The 16,803-nt window shown below is 43.8% G+C and overlaps 2 protein-coding genes across 2 annotated transcripts; one reads left to right on the plus strand and one right to left on the minus strand.

Moving 5' to 3' along the window:
• Positions 1 to 1,080: 1,080 nt before the first annotated feature.
• prlh2 (prolactin releasing hormone 2) lies at positions 1,081 to 2,591 on the minus strand. Its single transcript, XM_084033534.1, has 3 exons — positions 2,576 to 2,591; positions 2,096 to 2,316; positions 1,081 to 1,398 (listed from the first exon to the last, which is right to left on the minus strand). Exons 2-3 carry the CDS (start codon positions 2,259 to 2,261, stop codon positions 1,184 to 1,186), a joined length of 381 nt encoding a protein of 126 aa, XP_083889660.1. The 5' UTR covers positions 2,262 to 2,316; positions 2,576 to 2,591; the 3' UTR covers positions 1,081 to 1,183.
• A 3,783-nt stretch (positions 2,592 to 6,374) lies between these two features.
• On the plus strand, positions 6,375 to 15,779 carry shrprbck1r (sharpin and rbck1 related). The gene is made up of 14 exons (XM_084033860.1): positions 6,375 to 7,092; positions 8,157 to 8,331; positions 9,050 to 9,127; positions 9,344 to 9,485; positions 9,993 to 10,083; positions 10,160 to 10,490; positions 11,044 to 11,144; positions 11,224 to 11,394; positions 12,620 to 12,780; positions 12,921 to 13,032; positions 13,799 to 13,978; positions 14,138 to 14,236; positions 14,755 to 14,898; positions 15,642 to 15,779. Exons 1-14 carry the CDS (start codon positions 6,784 to 6,786, stop codon positions 15,720 to 15,722), a joined length of 2,175 nt encoding a protein of 724 aa, XP_083889986.1. The 5' UTR covers positions 6,375 to 6,783; the 3' UTR covers positions 15,723 to 15,779.
• Positions 15,780 to 16,803: the final 1,024 nt, after the last annotated feature.

Here is a 16,803-nt window from a genome sequence, read left to right on the forward strand (position 1 = left end):
TTTACGCAACGTCGCTGAAATAAGTACTTTATTCTTTCTCTGTCAGACTCTCTCTCTCGTGTGTGTGTGTGTGTGTGTGTGTGTGTGTGTGTGTGTGTGTGTGTGTGTGTGTGTGTGTGTGTGTGTGTGTGTGTGTGTGTGTGTGTGTGTGTGTGTGTGTGTGTGTGTGTGCGCGTGTGCGTGTGGCTGCATCTGTTATAAAAAAAACGGGCATTTTTTTGGAGTGGCTAGTACAATTCCTGCTGTATTTGTACTGAACACAGTCATTGGAGAATACTGCCTTTATTTCTGTGACACTCACATGAGTCAGACTCAAACTCGGTTTCTGCAGCTGCAGCTTAAAGGCAGAGTCGGATTTTTTACCCGACGGACTGCTTGAACTAAAATAAAAAAGGGTCGAGATGACCTTCTGTGTGAATGTGACCTTTTCTTTTTTTTCCCATCACATCTTGGGGAGGTTTTTTTTTTTTTTTTTTTGCATTGATCCTGTAACTTCTTGTTGATCTTGTTCTCCGGAGGTGTGAAAAAAAAGCATGTTTCTGATTTTTATCAAAAAAATTGATGTAAAATTTTTCCCAAGAGAAGCACAGCCACAAGGTGGGGGGGGGGGGGGTCAAATTATCAGTGTCCTGTATTTTTCTAATGTAAAAAATATATATACCACAGAATTTATTAATATATGTATATGTGTGAAAAGATGGATATAGAACAATAAGTGTATTGCCCAAATCATAGTTGACCAATCTTTCAGTGTTGTGTGCCAGAGACGGTGTATAGTTGTCATGAAAGTTTAACGGTGTACCAGATTCACACAGAGCTAAAAACAGATCTCAGGTCTGTTCCTGTTTAAAAGCAGAGAATGATCCATATGTTGGTTTGGTGGGGGGGTATTAACAAGCAAAAAATAAATAAATACAGATTCTCAATGTGCCACAGTACCCGGAGACAAAAATATATTATGAAATAAATAAAATTTGCAAACTCAAAGTTTCTCTTATTTTGAAGGCGACATCAGATCTAATGACCACATCCTTGTTTATTAATCAATATAGAATACATTTCTATGTACAGATATCAAGGAGAAACACAGTAAAGAGCAGAACCTCAATCAAGATGAAGAGAGAGAAAAGAAAAGAAATGAAGACACTCTTGTTTGCAGATTTAGGGGGAGGAGGACTCGTTGTCATGGTAACCAGTCCCTGCTGTCCCCCCCGTCCAGCGCCCTCCTGAGGTCCTCCTTGTTCCGGAGGCTGCTGAGCAGCATCCCTAACGTCCGGAGCACCGGCTGCATCCCCCCGCGGCCCGCCGCCGCCGCCTCCACGCCGCTGTGCCTCTTCCCGAAGCGCCCGATGGGTCTGACCCCGCGGCCCACGTACCAGAACGGGTCTATCTCTGGACCTGGACACCCCCAGAGCAAGTACATCAGTGTGTGTGCACAATATTAACAGCAAAGGTGTGAAAGGTGCAGAACATAATTCACTTTGAGTGTGAGTCTACTTGTAGTCCTTCAAAATAAAAAAAATAAAAAAACTAATTTCCATAATATATATCTTTTTTTAGTTTCTTTTTTTTGCCTTTTATACCTTTTGTGTATCTGTTGTCAGTGATTTGTTGCATTCAGGGATTATATAGAGAAATGAATTGTCTATTAGCACATAGGAATATACTTTTCTTTTCTATTTATATCGAAAAAAGTATAATAAAACATTCACTCTTTATGTATAATAAAACTTTATGTATAATAAAACATTCACTCTTTAACATCTATGTACTATGAAGTAAATACTTGAGTATATATAAACATTTAAAAGAAACCATCATAAAATAACAATTAATAAAGCAATAATCGTGCCTGTAAAAAATAATCCCGTTGGTAAAGTACATGATCAACTAGTGGATGATGATATTATTCTATAATTAAATGCAGTAACTGGGACTCAGAGGTAGTAAAGTCGAATCTAAAAGTTCACATTTTCCCACGTATTTTACAATAATGGGAGTCTTAAACATTCTGAACACAAACATGACGGTCTGTCCTCTTTCATCCACTTAGCTCTCATGTATGTCATAAAAAAAGATATAAAGCAAGTCTTACTTCTGTTGTCGACGTTGTGCACGATGTGGAAGTCGTGCTCCACCGTGGTGCTGTGCGCGCTGCTGAGGCTGCAGGAGAGGAGGAGCAGGAGGAGCGCCAGAGCCGCGGGCAGCCAGCGGCGCGTCAGGACGCAGCGCCGGACATCGTGCGCTCTGCCGGGCAGCATGAGGACGGAGAGGACGGAGGGAAGCCGGTGGGTGAGGACACTGGGAGCAGAAGGACTGTGTTGGGGGGGGGTGGGGGTAAAGTATCAAATGCCCATAATATTATATCAGTCAGAATCAGAAAGGAATTTATTGCCAAGTAGGTTTTCACATTCGCTTTGGTCTTAAAATATATTTAATACGATTTTAAAGACATACATATGCATCCTAATATAATAATATTTACAATTTTTGTAAACTAGCACTGTTGCATGAGCACAATCCATATATTTAATAATAAAAAGAAATAAAGTCTGTATATGAAGTAAAGACTCACCCTGAACTTTGGTCACCGTTGGAGGTCTGAAGTCGTTCATGTAGAGCAGGTGTGCTCCAGCTTATATAGATATATACATCTGCTTCATGTGGCTGTTGGGAGGATGAATCAAACACGTCACCCCCCCCCCCCCCCACCCCTCTCTCCTCCCACTCCCCCCCCCCCCCCCCTGTGGTTTGGGTGCTTTCCTGATGTCTGTCACGTAGCAGAGCCGTCCATCAGGAAGTCACTGACACGCCGACAACTTTAAATTGTCACACTGTGACTGCGGTGGGCGTGTGTTGTTTTTGTTGTTGTTGTTGTTGTTTCATTGTTTTTTGATTGATAATCAGCTGCAAATATTATAAATGCAATCAGATCCTGCTGCTGTAGATGTAGATTTCATAACCAATTAGTCATTTTATGTGCTTACACAGGTTTTTAATAATGATCTAAAAGTGTATGAATGAACCGCATGTGACGTAGAAGTGTGTGTTTGTGTGTGTGTGTGTGTGTGTGTGTGTGTGTGTGTGTGTGTGTGTGTGTTTGTGTGTGTGTGTGTGTGTGTGTGTGTGTGTGTGTTTTGCATGAATGCTGTGTACAATCAAATGTCAAACACTGTTCTGTCTCTTTTAAAAAAAGTGGAAAACTAGAAGTAAGAATGAGATGAAAGGAGAGGAGGAGGAGAGAGGGATGGAGAGGAGGACCAGAGGAGAGAGGGATGTTGAGGAGGAGAGAGGACCAGAGGAGAGAGGGATGGAGAGGAGGAGAGAGGACCAGAGGAGAGAGGGATGTTGAGGAGGAGAGAGGAGAGAAGGACGGAGAGGACCAGAGGAGAGGGATGGAGAGGAGGAGAGAGGAGAGAAGGACGGAGAGGATGCAGAGGAGGAGAGAGGAGAGGGATGGAGAGGAGGAGAGAGGAGAGAAGGACGGAGAGGATGCAGAGGAGGAGAGAGGAGAGGGATGGAGAGGAGGAGAGAGGACCAGAGGAGAGAGGGATGGAGAGGAGGAGAGAGGACCAGAGGAGAGAGGGATGGAGAGGAGGAGAGAGGACCAGAGGAGAGAGGGATGGAGAGGAGGAGAGAGGACCAGAGGAGAGAAGGATGGAGAGGAGGAGAGGGGACCAGAGGAGAGAGGGATGGAGAGGAGGATGGAGAGGAGGACAGAGGAGAGAGAGATGGAGAGGAGGAGAGAGGACCAGAGGAGAGGAGGATGGAGAGGAGGAGAGAGGACCAGAGGAGAGAGGAATGGAGAGAAGGACCAGAGGAGAGGAGAATGGAGAGGACAGAGGAGAGAGAGATGGAGAGGAGGAGAGAGGACCAGAGGAGAGAGGAGGAGAGAGGACCAGAGGAGAGGGATGGAGAGGGATGGAGAGGAGGAGAGAGGACCAGAGGAGAGGGATGGAGAGGAGGAGAGAGGACCAGAGGAGAGGGATGGAGAGGAGGAGAGAGGACCAGAGGAGAGGAGGATGGAGAGGAGGAGAGAGGACCAGAGGAGAGGAGGATGGAGAGGAGGAGAGAGGACCAGAGGAGAGGAGGATGGAGAGGAGGACAGAGGAGAGAGAGATGGAGAGGAGGAGAGAGGACCAGAGGAGAGAGGAATGTTGAGGAGGAGACATGAGACACAATAACCTTGTGGATGCGTAATCGCATCAAAACGTGGAAGAATCCTCCATTTATGAAGCTAATTAGATTTCTAAAGCTTTTATTTTGAAAAGGCTGAACTGAAACGTGAATCATTATGATCTCTTCTTCTTGGTACCCGGTCACAGAACCAGACTTGAGAGGTCCTACTCCTCGTCCGGTCTTGGTGATGCTTCTCATGAAGAGAGTTAAAACTAACACATGTGTTCACTGCTGAGGTCATCGTAGTGATGTCATCAGCTCTGATTGGATGGCGTCTCCTCGCCTGCATCAGCGTTTCTGTGAATGGAGGCACAAATGATCAGCCGGGGGAGTCGCAGCGTGAGCCGTCTGCTTCATCACACTTTATGTGAATGAAAAGTTTGGAGGAGGGGGAGGGGGGGGGGGATCCACTGTAGTAAAGTTTCATTCACACGAGTCATTCATAAAAAACTGTTTTAAAGAGGATGTGACCTCAGACAGGAAGTGCATCTTTGTTAGAGTTATAAAAGTGAAAGGGTATATATATATATACTTTTTGATGAATTTGAGCCCCCGCCCCGCCAACATGCCTCTGCCCGTGTCCTCGTTGTCATGGTGACGGAGTCCCCGGGGAGAATAAACTTGGACCAAAAGCTTTGTGCTCTAAATCATTCTCCTTAACGTGCCACCGTAGTTGTTGTTTTTTTGGTTAATTGCCTCATAATTCATGAGCCTCAGAGAGCCGTGGGCCGTGACATTCATCGACCACGTTCGGTCGACCCCTCTGTCTTACAAAAAAAAAAAGGTGTTTCCTGTTGGTGTGTTTAGATCGATTTACATGAATGTAGACAATAGAGATGGATGGGTGTGTGTGTGAGACAGAGAGTGAGTGTGAGTGTGTGTGTGTGTGTGTGTGTGTGTGTGTGTGTCAGACAGAGTGTGTGTGTGTGTGAGTGTGTGGCCCAGTGGCCTAATGGATAAGGCATCAGCCTCCGAAGCTGGGGATTGTGGGTTCAAGTCCCACCTGGGTCGGAGTCGGTTTCACCTGGATGGTTTCCAGGAAACAGATTCAGCATCTTTAGAGAAAACAAAATTATTGGCCCTCCACATTTCAGGAGAAGGTCAGCTATAGATTAATGAATGTTTGAATCCAATTAAACTGCGGTGGGTTTTATTGTTCACATATCACAGCCCTCGTTAATGTGATCACTAACACCTGCGTTTCCCTCAGACGCCTGCAGCACGTCCATGGTTTTTATTTGATGATATACATATATATATATATATATATATATATATATAACCATTAATATATTAGGTATGTCGTCATGATTGAGTGTAACTGCAAAGAGAAATGTGAATATTTTTGTTTTCGTGGTAAATATTTATATTTAAGATTTATAAAAGTTGCAATATTTTATATCTTTCATACAGTATATGCCACAATACTAATAAATATTAATATATGTTTTAAAAAATCTGTCAAATATTTAAGAAAAGAGAGAGAGAACATAAGATGTTTCTTTTATTTAAAAAACACATACTTACAAGTGAAAGTCTGGGGTCTCAAAATATTACTTTGTTAAATATATTTGATGTATTAGAAATAAAAATACTCATACAAGTGGAAGTGGGAGGATTGTAGTGTTTTCTATGGGATGCTCTGCTGCCCCTTTGTGGTAGAACACGTGCAGACACACTCTGGAAAAAGTATTTAGTTGGTGATTCATTTAATAGATGGTAATGGATGATTTTATCATATGAGGATTTCAAACCAAAGCTATTCCCAGTCCCTTTTTAAAGATTTAATTAAAGAGATTCTACTCCCCAACTGTGTCTTATAGAAACACACAATTATTTTCCAGAAATAATCATGTGTGTCCAAAAGGACATGATCTATGAACTGCTTTTGTTATTATTTTATTCACAAATCCAAGTAAATGAAGGTGAGTTTCTTTCTTCACATTAAACCTGTGGAAAATAATCCAAATGGAATTATCAACATTATAGAAGAATATGATTTTAAACATATATTTAAGTATTAAATATAATTTCAATATAAATTTAGAAAACATAATAATATTTTAAATAATATATTTATTTTAAAACATGATATCCATTTTGATCCATTGATGTGTCCTTTTTTATTTATCTGTTTGGATGCACCGTGTTGTGTATAAATAAAAAAAAATATTAAAAAATCTACCGCGCATGCGCAATGGGAAGTGAAAGCTTACGCATCACCACAACGTCAACAACACGCCGACCGTTGCCCAGTCGTGGTGGGGGCAACTATTGTCAACAAACTCGACGTTAGGGAGGCGATGGGACACTTCCGAGGACGCCGATATCGCCGTTATCGATTCTCGCTGCCGGAAATGAACGCCGAGTGCGCCTGAAGCGACGTGGCGAAGGCGGAAGGAGAGGGAAGTGAAACCTCTGGTCGTTGCTACACTTTGTTGGAAGTCGCTCCAGAAACTCTTGACGGACGACGCGCTTCGCTTCCTGTTGTAGTTGTTAAGAATCCAGCGATGTGAGGAGGCGTCGTGGAGGGAAACCGAACCGAGGGGCAGGTAAACAACCCCCCCACCCCCCGTCTGATTCCTGCATGAGTCTGTCGGCAAGATGTCGCTGAGTTCGGGCGGTTGGACTCACGACCCCCAGTCCGCCTCCCTGGTCCCCGCCGCCGGTCACTATGGGGCCTCCTCGTCCTCCTCCTCGTCCTCCTCCTCCCAGCAGCAGCAGGCGCAAGGCGGCTGCCACACCGTCCTCATGTCGGTCCGGGTGTCCGTGTGCCATTCCGGCATTCGGCCGCTGTGTCTCCCCGGAGCAGGCGATGAGTCACTCCGCCTGCAGCTCAGCATGGACCCGGGGAAATCCGGGGAATTCCGGCTGTCGCTCCAGGACGGCGGCGGCGGGACCGGCCGGAGTGTGGTGAGTTCAGGGAAGCAGGGAAGAAGCAGTGGTGCTGGGCTTGTTATTAGGAAAGGATTTATTTGTTATTGGTGACATTTATATAACATAAATATATATATTAAATAATACATAAAAATATGTTATAAATGTATTATTTATTTATAAAATAAATCTAATATATTCTATAATAAATAATATATTGAATTGTATTATTATTATTATTATTATGTGTATTATTTATTTATCATTTTTTTATTATAAGGGTATTCCATTTATGGTATAATATAACATAATAATAATATATTTTACATTAAATAAACATATATATAAATAATATATAATAATATAATGTTCTAAATGTATTTTTTTTATGGATTTATTATTTTATTAATATAATGGTTTTATATTTGTTATAATATAACATAATAATATATAATACATTAAACATATAATTAATAATACATAATAATATAATGTTATAATTACTATAGATATTATTTTTAATTATGTATTATATTGTTAATTAATATTAGAATTCTGTTATGACATAATAATATAAAATACATATTGTGTAATAATATATTATTAAAATATAAATATTCCTAAATATATTAAGAATAACAGGTATATCAACTAAAACGATGCAGCTATTCATTTCCCCTATGTTAGACGTCCTCACAGTAGGATACAGATGCTTTTTATGTCCATTTTAAAAACTCCCAAGTCATTGCCACAATGTGAACCAGGAAACTTTGGGTCCCGAGAAGGTCAGATCCCAGAGGTAGCTGCCCAGTCGGTAATCCAGCACCGCTCAGGGCCGTGTAATAGGAAGCAATGTCTACGCGTGACGTCTCTTTGCGGGTTGTTTGATTATTTTTACAGACTTGGAAGAAGTAAAAGCTTTCCACTCTCAGTCCGATGCAACAGCTCTGCAATACACCTTCATGAAGTTACAGTTACATTTTCTAAGTAACATACTGTAAAATCACATCTTTATTTTAAGGTTGTAATGGTGTGATGGAATGATAAAATTATGTTGTTTTTTTCACCAAACCATGTGTTTTGCTCCCTCGTCCCCCCAGACCATCGCCGAGTTCGATCTGAGGAAAGTGAACTACGAGGTGAAGTCGCCAAAGTGCCACGAGCTGAGTTTGGTGGCGCCGCCGCACGACCGCATCAGCTTCAACTTCCGCTGTGAGCAGGAGGCCCAGGAGTGGGCGACGGTGGTCACCTCCTCCCTCCGAGAAGCACACAGAGGTCGGTCGCCCTCCTCCCCCCAACACTCACCCGTATTTAAAAGATCCGCCACATGGAGATATAACCTACCTGGAAATCACAGTCAATCACCTTGAAAACACCACACTAAAAGTGTTTTCAAGGTTTGAAAAGTGCTTGGATTTAGTGTGTTGTATGTGATGACATCTATGATAGAACAGAGAAAAGAAGATCTCCATATTTGAGGGACTGAAAACAGCATTTTCTGACATTTCTGCATGAAAAATGACTTTTAATGATGAACAGTGTGTGTGTGTGTGTGTGTGTGTGTGTGTGTGTGATATGGTGGAATTAATTTGCCCTTTTCCAAAACTAAATTCATGCGAATCAAGCTGGTTATTTATTTATAATTTGAACAAAAGGCCTTTTTCACTTCGACCACCGTAACTAAGCGTCGTATTTCGGCTTCAGGGAAAATAAAATATGAGCTTACTTCCATAAAATAGGAGTTTACTCGCTGGCGTGGATTTGAATAACACGGTAAAAGAAAATAGAGTTAAAAAATAAAAACTATTCCAGATGACTTTTGTAACGTTAGCAGCACACAACCTCCTTTGTTTTGCATCTAACTGACCGTGCCGTGATAAATCACCGTCCGACATCACAAGGAAATACTCGCCTTGTTGTTTACTGGTTGCAGACTAGAATGATTCCATTCTTGCTTTGAGCGTTTTTCTTTTTTTGTGTCTTTTCTTTGCAGTCGCCCCTCAAGATAACGACCCGCAGCCCCCCCCGGATGGTCTTCACCAGCACAACACCTCCACCCTGCAGCGGACAGGTGTGTTCATCCAACACCTGCCTTTAAAATTAAAATCTTAATGATTGTCTGATATGTGTGATTCTGACGTAACTAATCCACCGCTTCCTGCTCATTTTATCCATTCATTCATCAAATCATTGTAGCCCCCTAGTGGCTGTTTGGAGGTATGAAAACATCCTCTGCATGCACACACACTTGCCACGTATGTTCACCTGTGTGTGTGTTCATCTGTAGAGGAAGCCTGCATAGAGTTAACCCGAGCCATAGAAGCAGGCGACATGAAGTCTGCGTCCGACTTCGCCGCCGCACTCGCTCGCCAGCACGCCACGCTCAAGATCCAGCCGTCGGCCGGCGACCAGGAAGACGCTGAGATCAGGTAGGAGCTTTGAATTTTAGTATGGTGTTTTCAAGGTTTGAGAAGTGCTTGGATTTAGACTAAAGTGCTTGAAATATGTGTTCTATGTGATGACATCTATGATAGAACAGAGAAAAGAAGAACTCCATATTTTTCTGACATTTCTTTATGAAAAATGACTTTTGATGATGAACAGATGATGAAAATAGTTGGTGATTATATTTCTGTGGATCTGTTAGTGGAATTAGTTTTCCTTTCATTTGTGGTCCTTCTGTAAAAAGCTGTCTCCAAACATCATGTTGGTTGTTTAGAGGACAATAACATCTCATTTAATGTGATGAACAAGTGACATAATAAGTAGACTGAATACTGACCATTGGATTGGTACAAATATGGAGTTTACCACAGCTGGAAGGGGCTGGAAAAGCATGGAAATGCACCTTGGAATGCTTGGAAAGTGCTTGAATTTGACTTTGATAAAAGGTGCAGGAACCCTGACTGTTAACTAAACGTGTGATGTTGATGCAGCTTGGCCGTCGCCGTGGAGGACTCGTCTTCGTCGTGTTGCGTCACCGTGAAAGTCCTCCCACACATGACGACGGCGGCGCTGAAGCAGCAGGTCGGTGTGAAGGAAAGTTTACTCACGCAGCTCGAATCACCTTCTTCCCTCACCGCCTTCCCCTTTCTTTGCTCAGATGTTCCTGGAGTACGGCTTCCACCCGCGGGTGCAGCGCTGGGTGATCGGACAGTGCCTGTGCAGCGACCAGCGCTCCCTGGCCTCCTACGGCGTCCGCCAGCACGGAGACACGGCCTTCCTGTACCTCCTGTCGGCCCGCCACGCCCGCCTGACCCTCCAGGTCCTCCAGCAGGACCAGGAGAGCGCCCTCCTCCTCCTCAGCCCTCCGTCCCCGTCACTCCCCACTCCCCCCCTCTCCGCCGCCGCCGCCGCCACCAACGGGCCCTCGTCTCTGGAGCGGAAGCCTTACACCACGCTGCCTCCCAGACTCCACGCCGGCGGCAGCTCCGGTGAGTGGAGGAGCAGCATGTGGGGTTTGGTTGTGCAAACAAAGTACAAATATCAGACAGTTTAAAAAGACGTTATTTTCACGAGGAACAGAACGGAGGAAGGGGAATGTAAAGCAATCTGATGGGTTAATCATCATCATTATTATTATTATTATTATTATTATTATTATTATTATTATTATTATTATTCTTTTTTGCTAAGAAAATGCAAAGTAAAGTAGAAATCTAGTGTTTTACTCTTAGGATGGACGCGGGGGTGGAGAGTTGTTTTTGTAAGTAATGTATGAGTCTGTAATAGGAGGACCAGAACAGCATGGAGCTTCAAAAAGTCAAAAAGCTGCCGATTTCAGAGGCATTTTCCCCCAAATGTGCCGAGTTCATGTCCAAAGAATGCTCCTCTTTTCATAGGAAAATGCTCTGTTATGGGATGAAGTTATTTTAGACCAATTTCAAATGGAATTATTAAAAAGAAATCCTGTCTTAATGTATGTAGACAGCATGAAATGCTAATGGGTGCTCGTCTTGTCTGTTTGTTTCTCCATGAATGTTCCAGGCGGCTCAGAGAGAGGAAACATCAGTGAGATCCGAGATCTCATCAACCTGGAGATGCCTCAACTCAACCAAGCCATGAGCCCCAACGTGGCTTCCTCCCAGGTGAGACGCAGTCGGAGTCGTGTGTTTGTTATTAAAGACAAACATGATGTTGAAACATCCTGTTGTGTTTTGCCTTCAGGGCTGGGCGTGTCCTTCCTGCACTTACATCAACAAGCCGACGCGGCCGGGCTGCGAGATCTGCAGCACCAACCGGCCGGAGAGCTACGTGGTCCCCGGGGGTTACCGGCCCGACGCCCTGGAGCTCCGACGCATCCAGCAGGAGAAGGAGGCCATCAGACAGTACCAGCAGGTAGGAGGGAACCAGCACCATGCAGACAGAATACACAACCGTACACCCGCATGGATCACACATCGTCTGTAAAACCTCATTCACACATTCATAAAGCAAACAGAGGCCTGGTCCATTAATATGTAGTTTAAAAAAAAAAAAAAAGTTCTCCAAATTAGACAAAATCCAATCGGGGGAAGTCCTTTTTTTATTCAAATTTTTATTGAAATTTAAATTGGATTTACAGTACAACACATATACATTATTTTAAAATTAAAACAATAAAAAAATAATAATTATATACTATTCATAGCACAAATCTGCGGGGCTTCTCAGGTTGACTTCTCTTCTCTTCTGTCTTTTTTTGAAGGAGAAAGGGAGAAGGGAGGTGCTGAGGAGTGCCGGGGCTCAAAACAACTCACTCCTGTATAACCTGGACCAGGACTACTGAACACACACACACACACACATAACCATGTTCATGGACACTTGTAGCATCGTTTTATTTGCACTCACGAGACACTTCCTTCTACATCATGTAAGGAATGATAACGTCTGGATTGGAATCGTGTGATTCTGTGATTTACGCCGGATGTGTTGAGGCTTTTTACAGATGTGCATCCCTGCTTCCATCGTTATCACGACAGAAACTGTACAATGCTGGATTTTAGAGGCCGATGTTGGCATTTCAGAGCCAAAGGAAACTGGAAAATGATTTGTTTTGTCACATAAACACATTTATTACGAAGTCTGACTCTCGGGGGAGGCGGTGGGGCCTGGCTTCACTACTCGTTAACTCTGTAGGAACAATAACTCTATGGTCAGAGGTCGGGCTGTTTTTTTATATATATATATCTATAATGAAACTTCTGAAGTCGTGCTCCGCAGCGAGGGTTACCATGGTGATCTGCTACGGTTAAAACATGAGCCAGCGTCGCCACAGCAGAGAAAGATATCTGACTTACGATCACTAAAAGTCTTGTGACGTTGCCTTTTATCGACGGTCACGATCACTGTTGGCTTTTTAACGAACTCCTGCCGAGCAGCGAACGCCACTAGATTGAATGTATGAGCCTGATTGTTGATTTTGCACTGTATATATATATAAATATACTCTGTGAGGCGGATTAAAATAAAAAAAGTTTACACACGACGTGTTTCTGCGTGTTCAATCAGCTTCAAGTACTTCGCTTTTAAGCATCGCTGTAGGTCTAACTGTCTTAACCACGTCGCCCCCTTGTGGCAGGCGAGGGAAGTGGAGCGGCGGGAGAACTTCGCCCGGCTGGTGATGATGGACAGCCAGGACGTGCTGCCCAACCCGGACCCCGTGGACTGTAGGATCTGCTACGTGGACCTGCAGCCTGGAGAGGGGGTCCTGCTGAGGGAGTGTCTGCACTGCTTCTGCAGGTGAGAGTCACAAGGATTCATCTTATTATTATGGTGATAGAATATCCTGACTGTGTGTGTGTGTGTGTGTGTGTGTGTGTGTGTGTGTGTGTGTGTGTGTGTGTGTGTGTGTGTGTGTGTGTGTGTGTGTGTGTGTCCAGGGAGTGCTTGCGGTCGGTCATCATGCTGAGTGAGGAGCCCGAGGTGGCCTGTCCGTACAGAGACGACACGTATTCCTGCGCCTGCTCTCTGCAGGAGAGGGAGATCAGAGCCGTGAGTCACATGACACACAAGCACCCTGAAATATCAGGATACGGGAATGTTTTCTGTTAGGAGGGAAGATATTATATTTCATTAAAGTTGTACTCCGTAAGATCTGAGATGCATTGCTTCTAGCGGCCTCTGTGGTGGTAGATGGAACTGCAGGGACTCATCTCCCTCACCAACAGTCTCTCATCTGCGTGATGCCTTCAAATGCTCCTCACTGAAAGGAGGTCCGTGGTTTTCCCTCGTTAGCGTCACTTAGCTTCTTGATGACGTTCCTTCTTCACTTCCATTAGTTTGTTGTTTCTTTTTCTTGGACTGGAAGTTGAACGGTCTTCTTGTGAGTCAGCAGTAATGAAATATATCAAACACTTTAAACTAGAGGGAGCCTGACTCAGCAGGTGTAAGGTACTGATTTCCCATTCCAGGTAAACGCAGCATACTTCCATGAGTAGCTCCACCTGCTGGCAGACCAGCCGCTGCTGACTGACGGAAAAAGCGTCACTCATTTTGAATTTCTGGCGGGAATGTGGCCACAGACACGGAGATCCTATTTCTGGACGAAGCACTTTCTTCCGTGGGTCACATGACCAACCACCATTGTTTTAACTCACTCTTTGATAGGAACTCAAAAGACAATTACAAAGATGGAAATGTTACGGAGTACAACTTTAATGCTTCTGTTTTCTTTGCGTCTGAGATGACGTTGGTGGTGTTTTAAGGGTTGACATGTCCTTCCTCCATGCTCCCTCCTCCTCCTCCTCCTTCATCCCAGCTGGTGCCGGCGGAGGAGTACGAGCGCTGGCTGCAGAGAGGTCTGTCGGTGGCCGAGTCTCGCTGCGAGGGCAGCTACCACTGTGCCACGCCCGACTGTGCCGGCTGGTGCGTCTACGAGGACACGGTGAACGTCTTCCACTGCCCCGTCTGCAGGAAACACAACTGCCTGATCTGCAAGGTAGGAAACATACATGTACTATTTCATCATTTACTCCCATAGTTTCTAGTACAGTGTTCTGGTTGGACTGGAACACCACGTTTTTACTGGCTCTGGTTCTATTATTATTATGATACATAAGAGACTTTCACTGAGGTTCTATTGTTCTCTCTCCTCTAGTCGATCCACGAGGGAATGAACTGTAAGCAATACCAGGATGATCTTGCAGCTCGCGCTATAAATGACTCTGCTGCCCGAAGGACGACACATCTACTGAAGGCAAGCTGGAACTATATATATATGTATATATATATGTATATGTATATATGAAGGCAGTGACAGGGAAACAGAACCAGAGAGAGTGTGAAGCATTAAACAAGCATCTAGAAATCACCCTTAGCACTGCCAAACAACGATGGAAGCTGAGTTTATTTGGCTCTTCCTGCACATTTATGTGACTCTTCAAGTTGCCGTGCATCATAACCTTTTCTTCTAAACTTTAAAAAAAAACAACCTGGTGGCGGGTTGCCCCCATGACACGTCTTCAAAAAACATCCTCCTCTTCCAGCTGCCCGTCTCTCTTCCTGTTCACACTGAGGTGGTCTCTCCTGGTCCCTCCTCTAATACGACCTCCTCAGATGAGGAACCACTCTGACCCTCCGTTCTGACTCTTTTTACACTAACGACGTTGCAGATAAAAAGGAGTGATAATCCCACAATGAAAAGAAGCAGATCACGTCTATAAACAGGGATTGTGTTAATAACCCAGAGAAGCTCACCTTCTGTCCCACCAACAGACTCTGGTGCAGTCCGGGGAGGCGATGCATTGTCCCCAGTGTGGCATCATCGTGCAGAAGAGGGACGGATGTGATTGGCTGCGCTGCACCGTCTGCCACACGGAGATCTGCTGGGTGACCAGAGGACCCCGCTGGGGCCCCGGGGTAAGACCCCACCTCCCTTTATCCCATTTCTAAAGCACCTACCTGATCTCCACAGGGCTGGTACGGGGGCTGGAAATCCTTGGAAACGCTTGAATTTTAGTGTGGTGTTTTCAAGGTTTGAAAAGTGCTTGGATTTAGAATAAAGGTCTTGAAATGTGTGTTCTATGTGATGACATCTATGATAGGACAGAGAAAAGAAGATCTCCATATCTGAGGGACTGAAAACAGCATTTTCTGACATTTCTTTATGAAAAATGACTTTTGATGATGAACAGATGATGAAAATAGTTGGTGATTATATTTCTGTGGATCTGTTAGTGGAATTAGTTTTCCTTTCATTTGTGGTCCTTCTGTAAAAAGCTGTCTCCAAACATCATGTTGGTTGTTTAGAGGACAATAACATCTCATTTAATGTGATGAACAAGTGACATAATAAGTAGACTGAATACTGACCATTGGATTGGTACAAATATGGAGTTTACCACAGCTGGAAGGGGCTGGAAAAGCATGGAAATGCACCTTGAAGTGCTTGAATTAGACTTTGAAAAAGGTGCAGGAACCCTGTCTACACATTCAGGACTTTAAAATGTGATTTGTGATCTGCTAAATATGATTCATAAACCTTGGTTTGAACAAACATCTGTATGTTGTCCCTCCAACATGCTGGTTTTAAAAAAGAAAACAGGGTTTAATCGGTCAGGTCTGTGAAAGCGTTGCTAACTCTCACTCTGATCCTCTCCAAGGGTCCTGGAGACGCCAGCGGAGGATGTCGCTGCAACATCGACAACCAGAAATGCCATCCCAAATGCCAAAACTGCCACTGAGGAGCTCAAGAGGGGCGTAGACGTGACTGAAAGACTGTTTATAGACAAAAAGTAAAACAGCAGGATTATTATTTATATACAATACATACTCTTTGATTCTAACTTGTAACTTATAACTTTTCACTGCGTTTAGAGAAACAGGACGGCGTTACCGGTGGTTACGAGTCTGCAGGGAAACAAAAGAGTATTGACTGATTAATTGCACTGCAACCATAGCAATACAGGTGTGTGTGTGTGTGTGTGTGTGTGTGTGTGTGTGTGTGTGTGTGTGTGTGTGTGTGTGTGTGTGTGTGTGTGTGTGTTTGGTAGTGACATACCACCGGGGTGCTTTGCATTCAAACTGAAGTGGCCTTATTCTTGTGCACAGAAGCTGTAACAGGGTGTCTATGTGTGTTTGTGTGATCTTGATGTTCTGCACAGAAACGAGCGTACGGAGATAAAAGTGTGTTTGTTTGAAAGGTGTGTGTGTTAGACGAGCGCCGCCGAGGTCGCCGGGTCGCCGGGTCGCTGCTGACCTGCCGTGTGTTTTACGGCGACGTCGTCAGGAAGTAGAATTGATTAAAGGTCAAAAGTCAAATTGAGGTACTTGAATATTTTCTGAGAAAGGCACGTTTTTTTGTTTGTTTTTTTGTCAATGAAGCTAATTTTTGTTTCCTGTTTAAAGAAGTCATGGTAATATTTACTAATTATTCACACGTGCATTAATATATGACTGATGGAAATCCACAATGTACCCTGTTTAACTGCCCAGCCCTCAACACTACTGCCCCCCCCCCCCCCCCCCCCCTCTGTGTCTGATGAACAGCTGTGCCTTAACTACCAATAAAGACCCTTTAGACCCAAACACACTCTTTATTGTGCACTTATTTTAGACACTTTATTTTATTTAACCAAAGCTCATTGGAGGATGCAGATCTTTCCACACGCGTGAGGTTCTGACTGTTTTCAGCCTTCTTTTAACACGACATCAAGTTTTTTTTCATGTAAACGTTCTCAAAATTATGACTTAGTACCTCAGAGCGACACACTAACTCATTATCTTGAGAAATGTTTCATTATTTCATTATTTCATTAAGTCATT

This window comes from Eutrigla gurnardus (genome assembly GCF_963514095.1).
Source record: "Eutrigla gurnardus genome assembly, chromosome: 18".
In the NCBI taxonomy this organism is placed as follows: Eukaryota; Metazoa; Chordata; class Actinopteri; order Perciformes; family Triglidae; genus Eutrigla; species Eutrigla gurnardus.

Coding starts and splice junctions, on each gene's coding strand:
- prlh2 (XM_084033534.1), bottom strand. CDS start 2,261: ATGCTGCCCGGCAGAGCGCACGATGTCCGGCGCTGCGTCCTGACGCGC. Junction 1,399..2,095: donor GCACAACGTCGACAACAGAA/GTAAGACTTGCT, acceptor GGGGGTGTCCAG/GTCCAGAGATAGACCCGTTC.
- shrprbck1r (XM_084033860.1), top strand. CDS start 6,784: ATGTCGCTGAGTTCGGGCGGTTGGACTCACGACCCCCAGTCCGCCTCC. Junction 7,093..8,156: donor GCGGGACCGGCCGGAGTGTG/GTGAGTTCAGGG, acceptor TCGTCCCCCCAG/ACCATCGCCGAGTTCGATCT. Junction 12,781..12,920: donor TGTCTGCACTGCTTCTGCAG/GTGAGAGTCACA, acceptor GTGTGTGTCCAG/GGAGTGCTTGCGGTCGGTCA.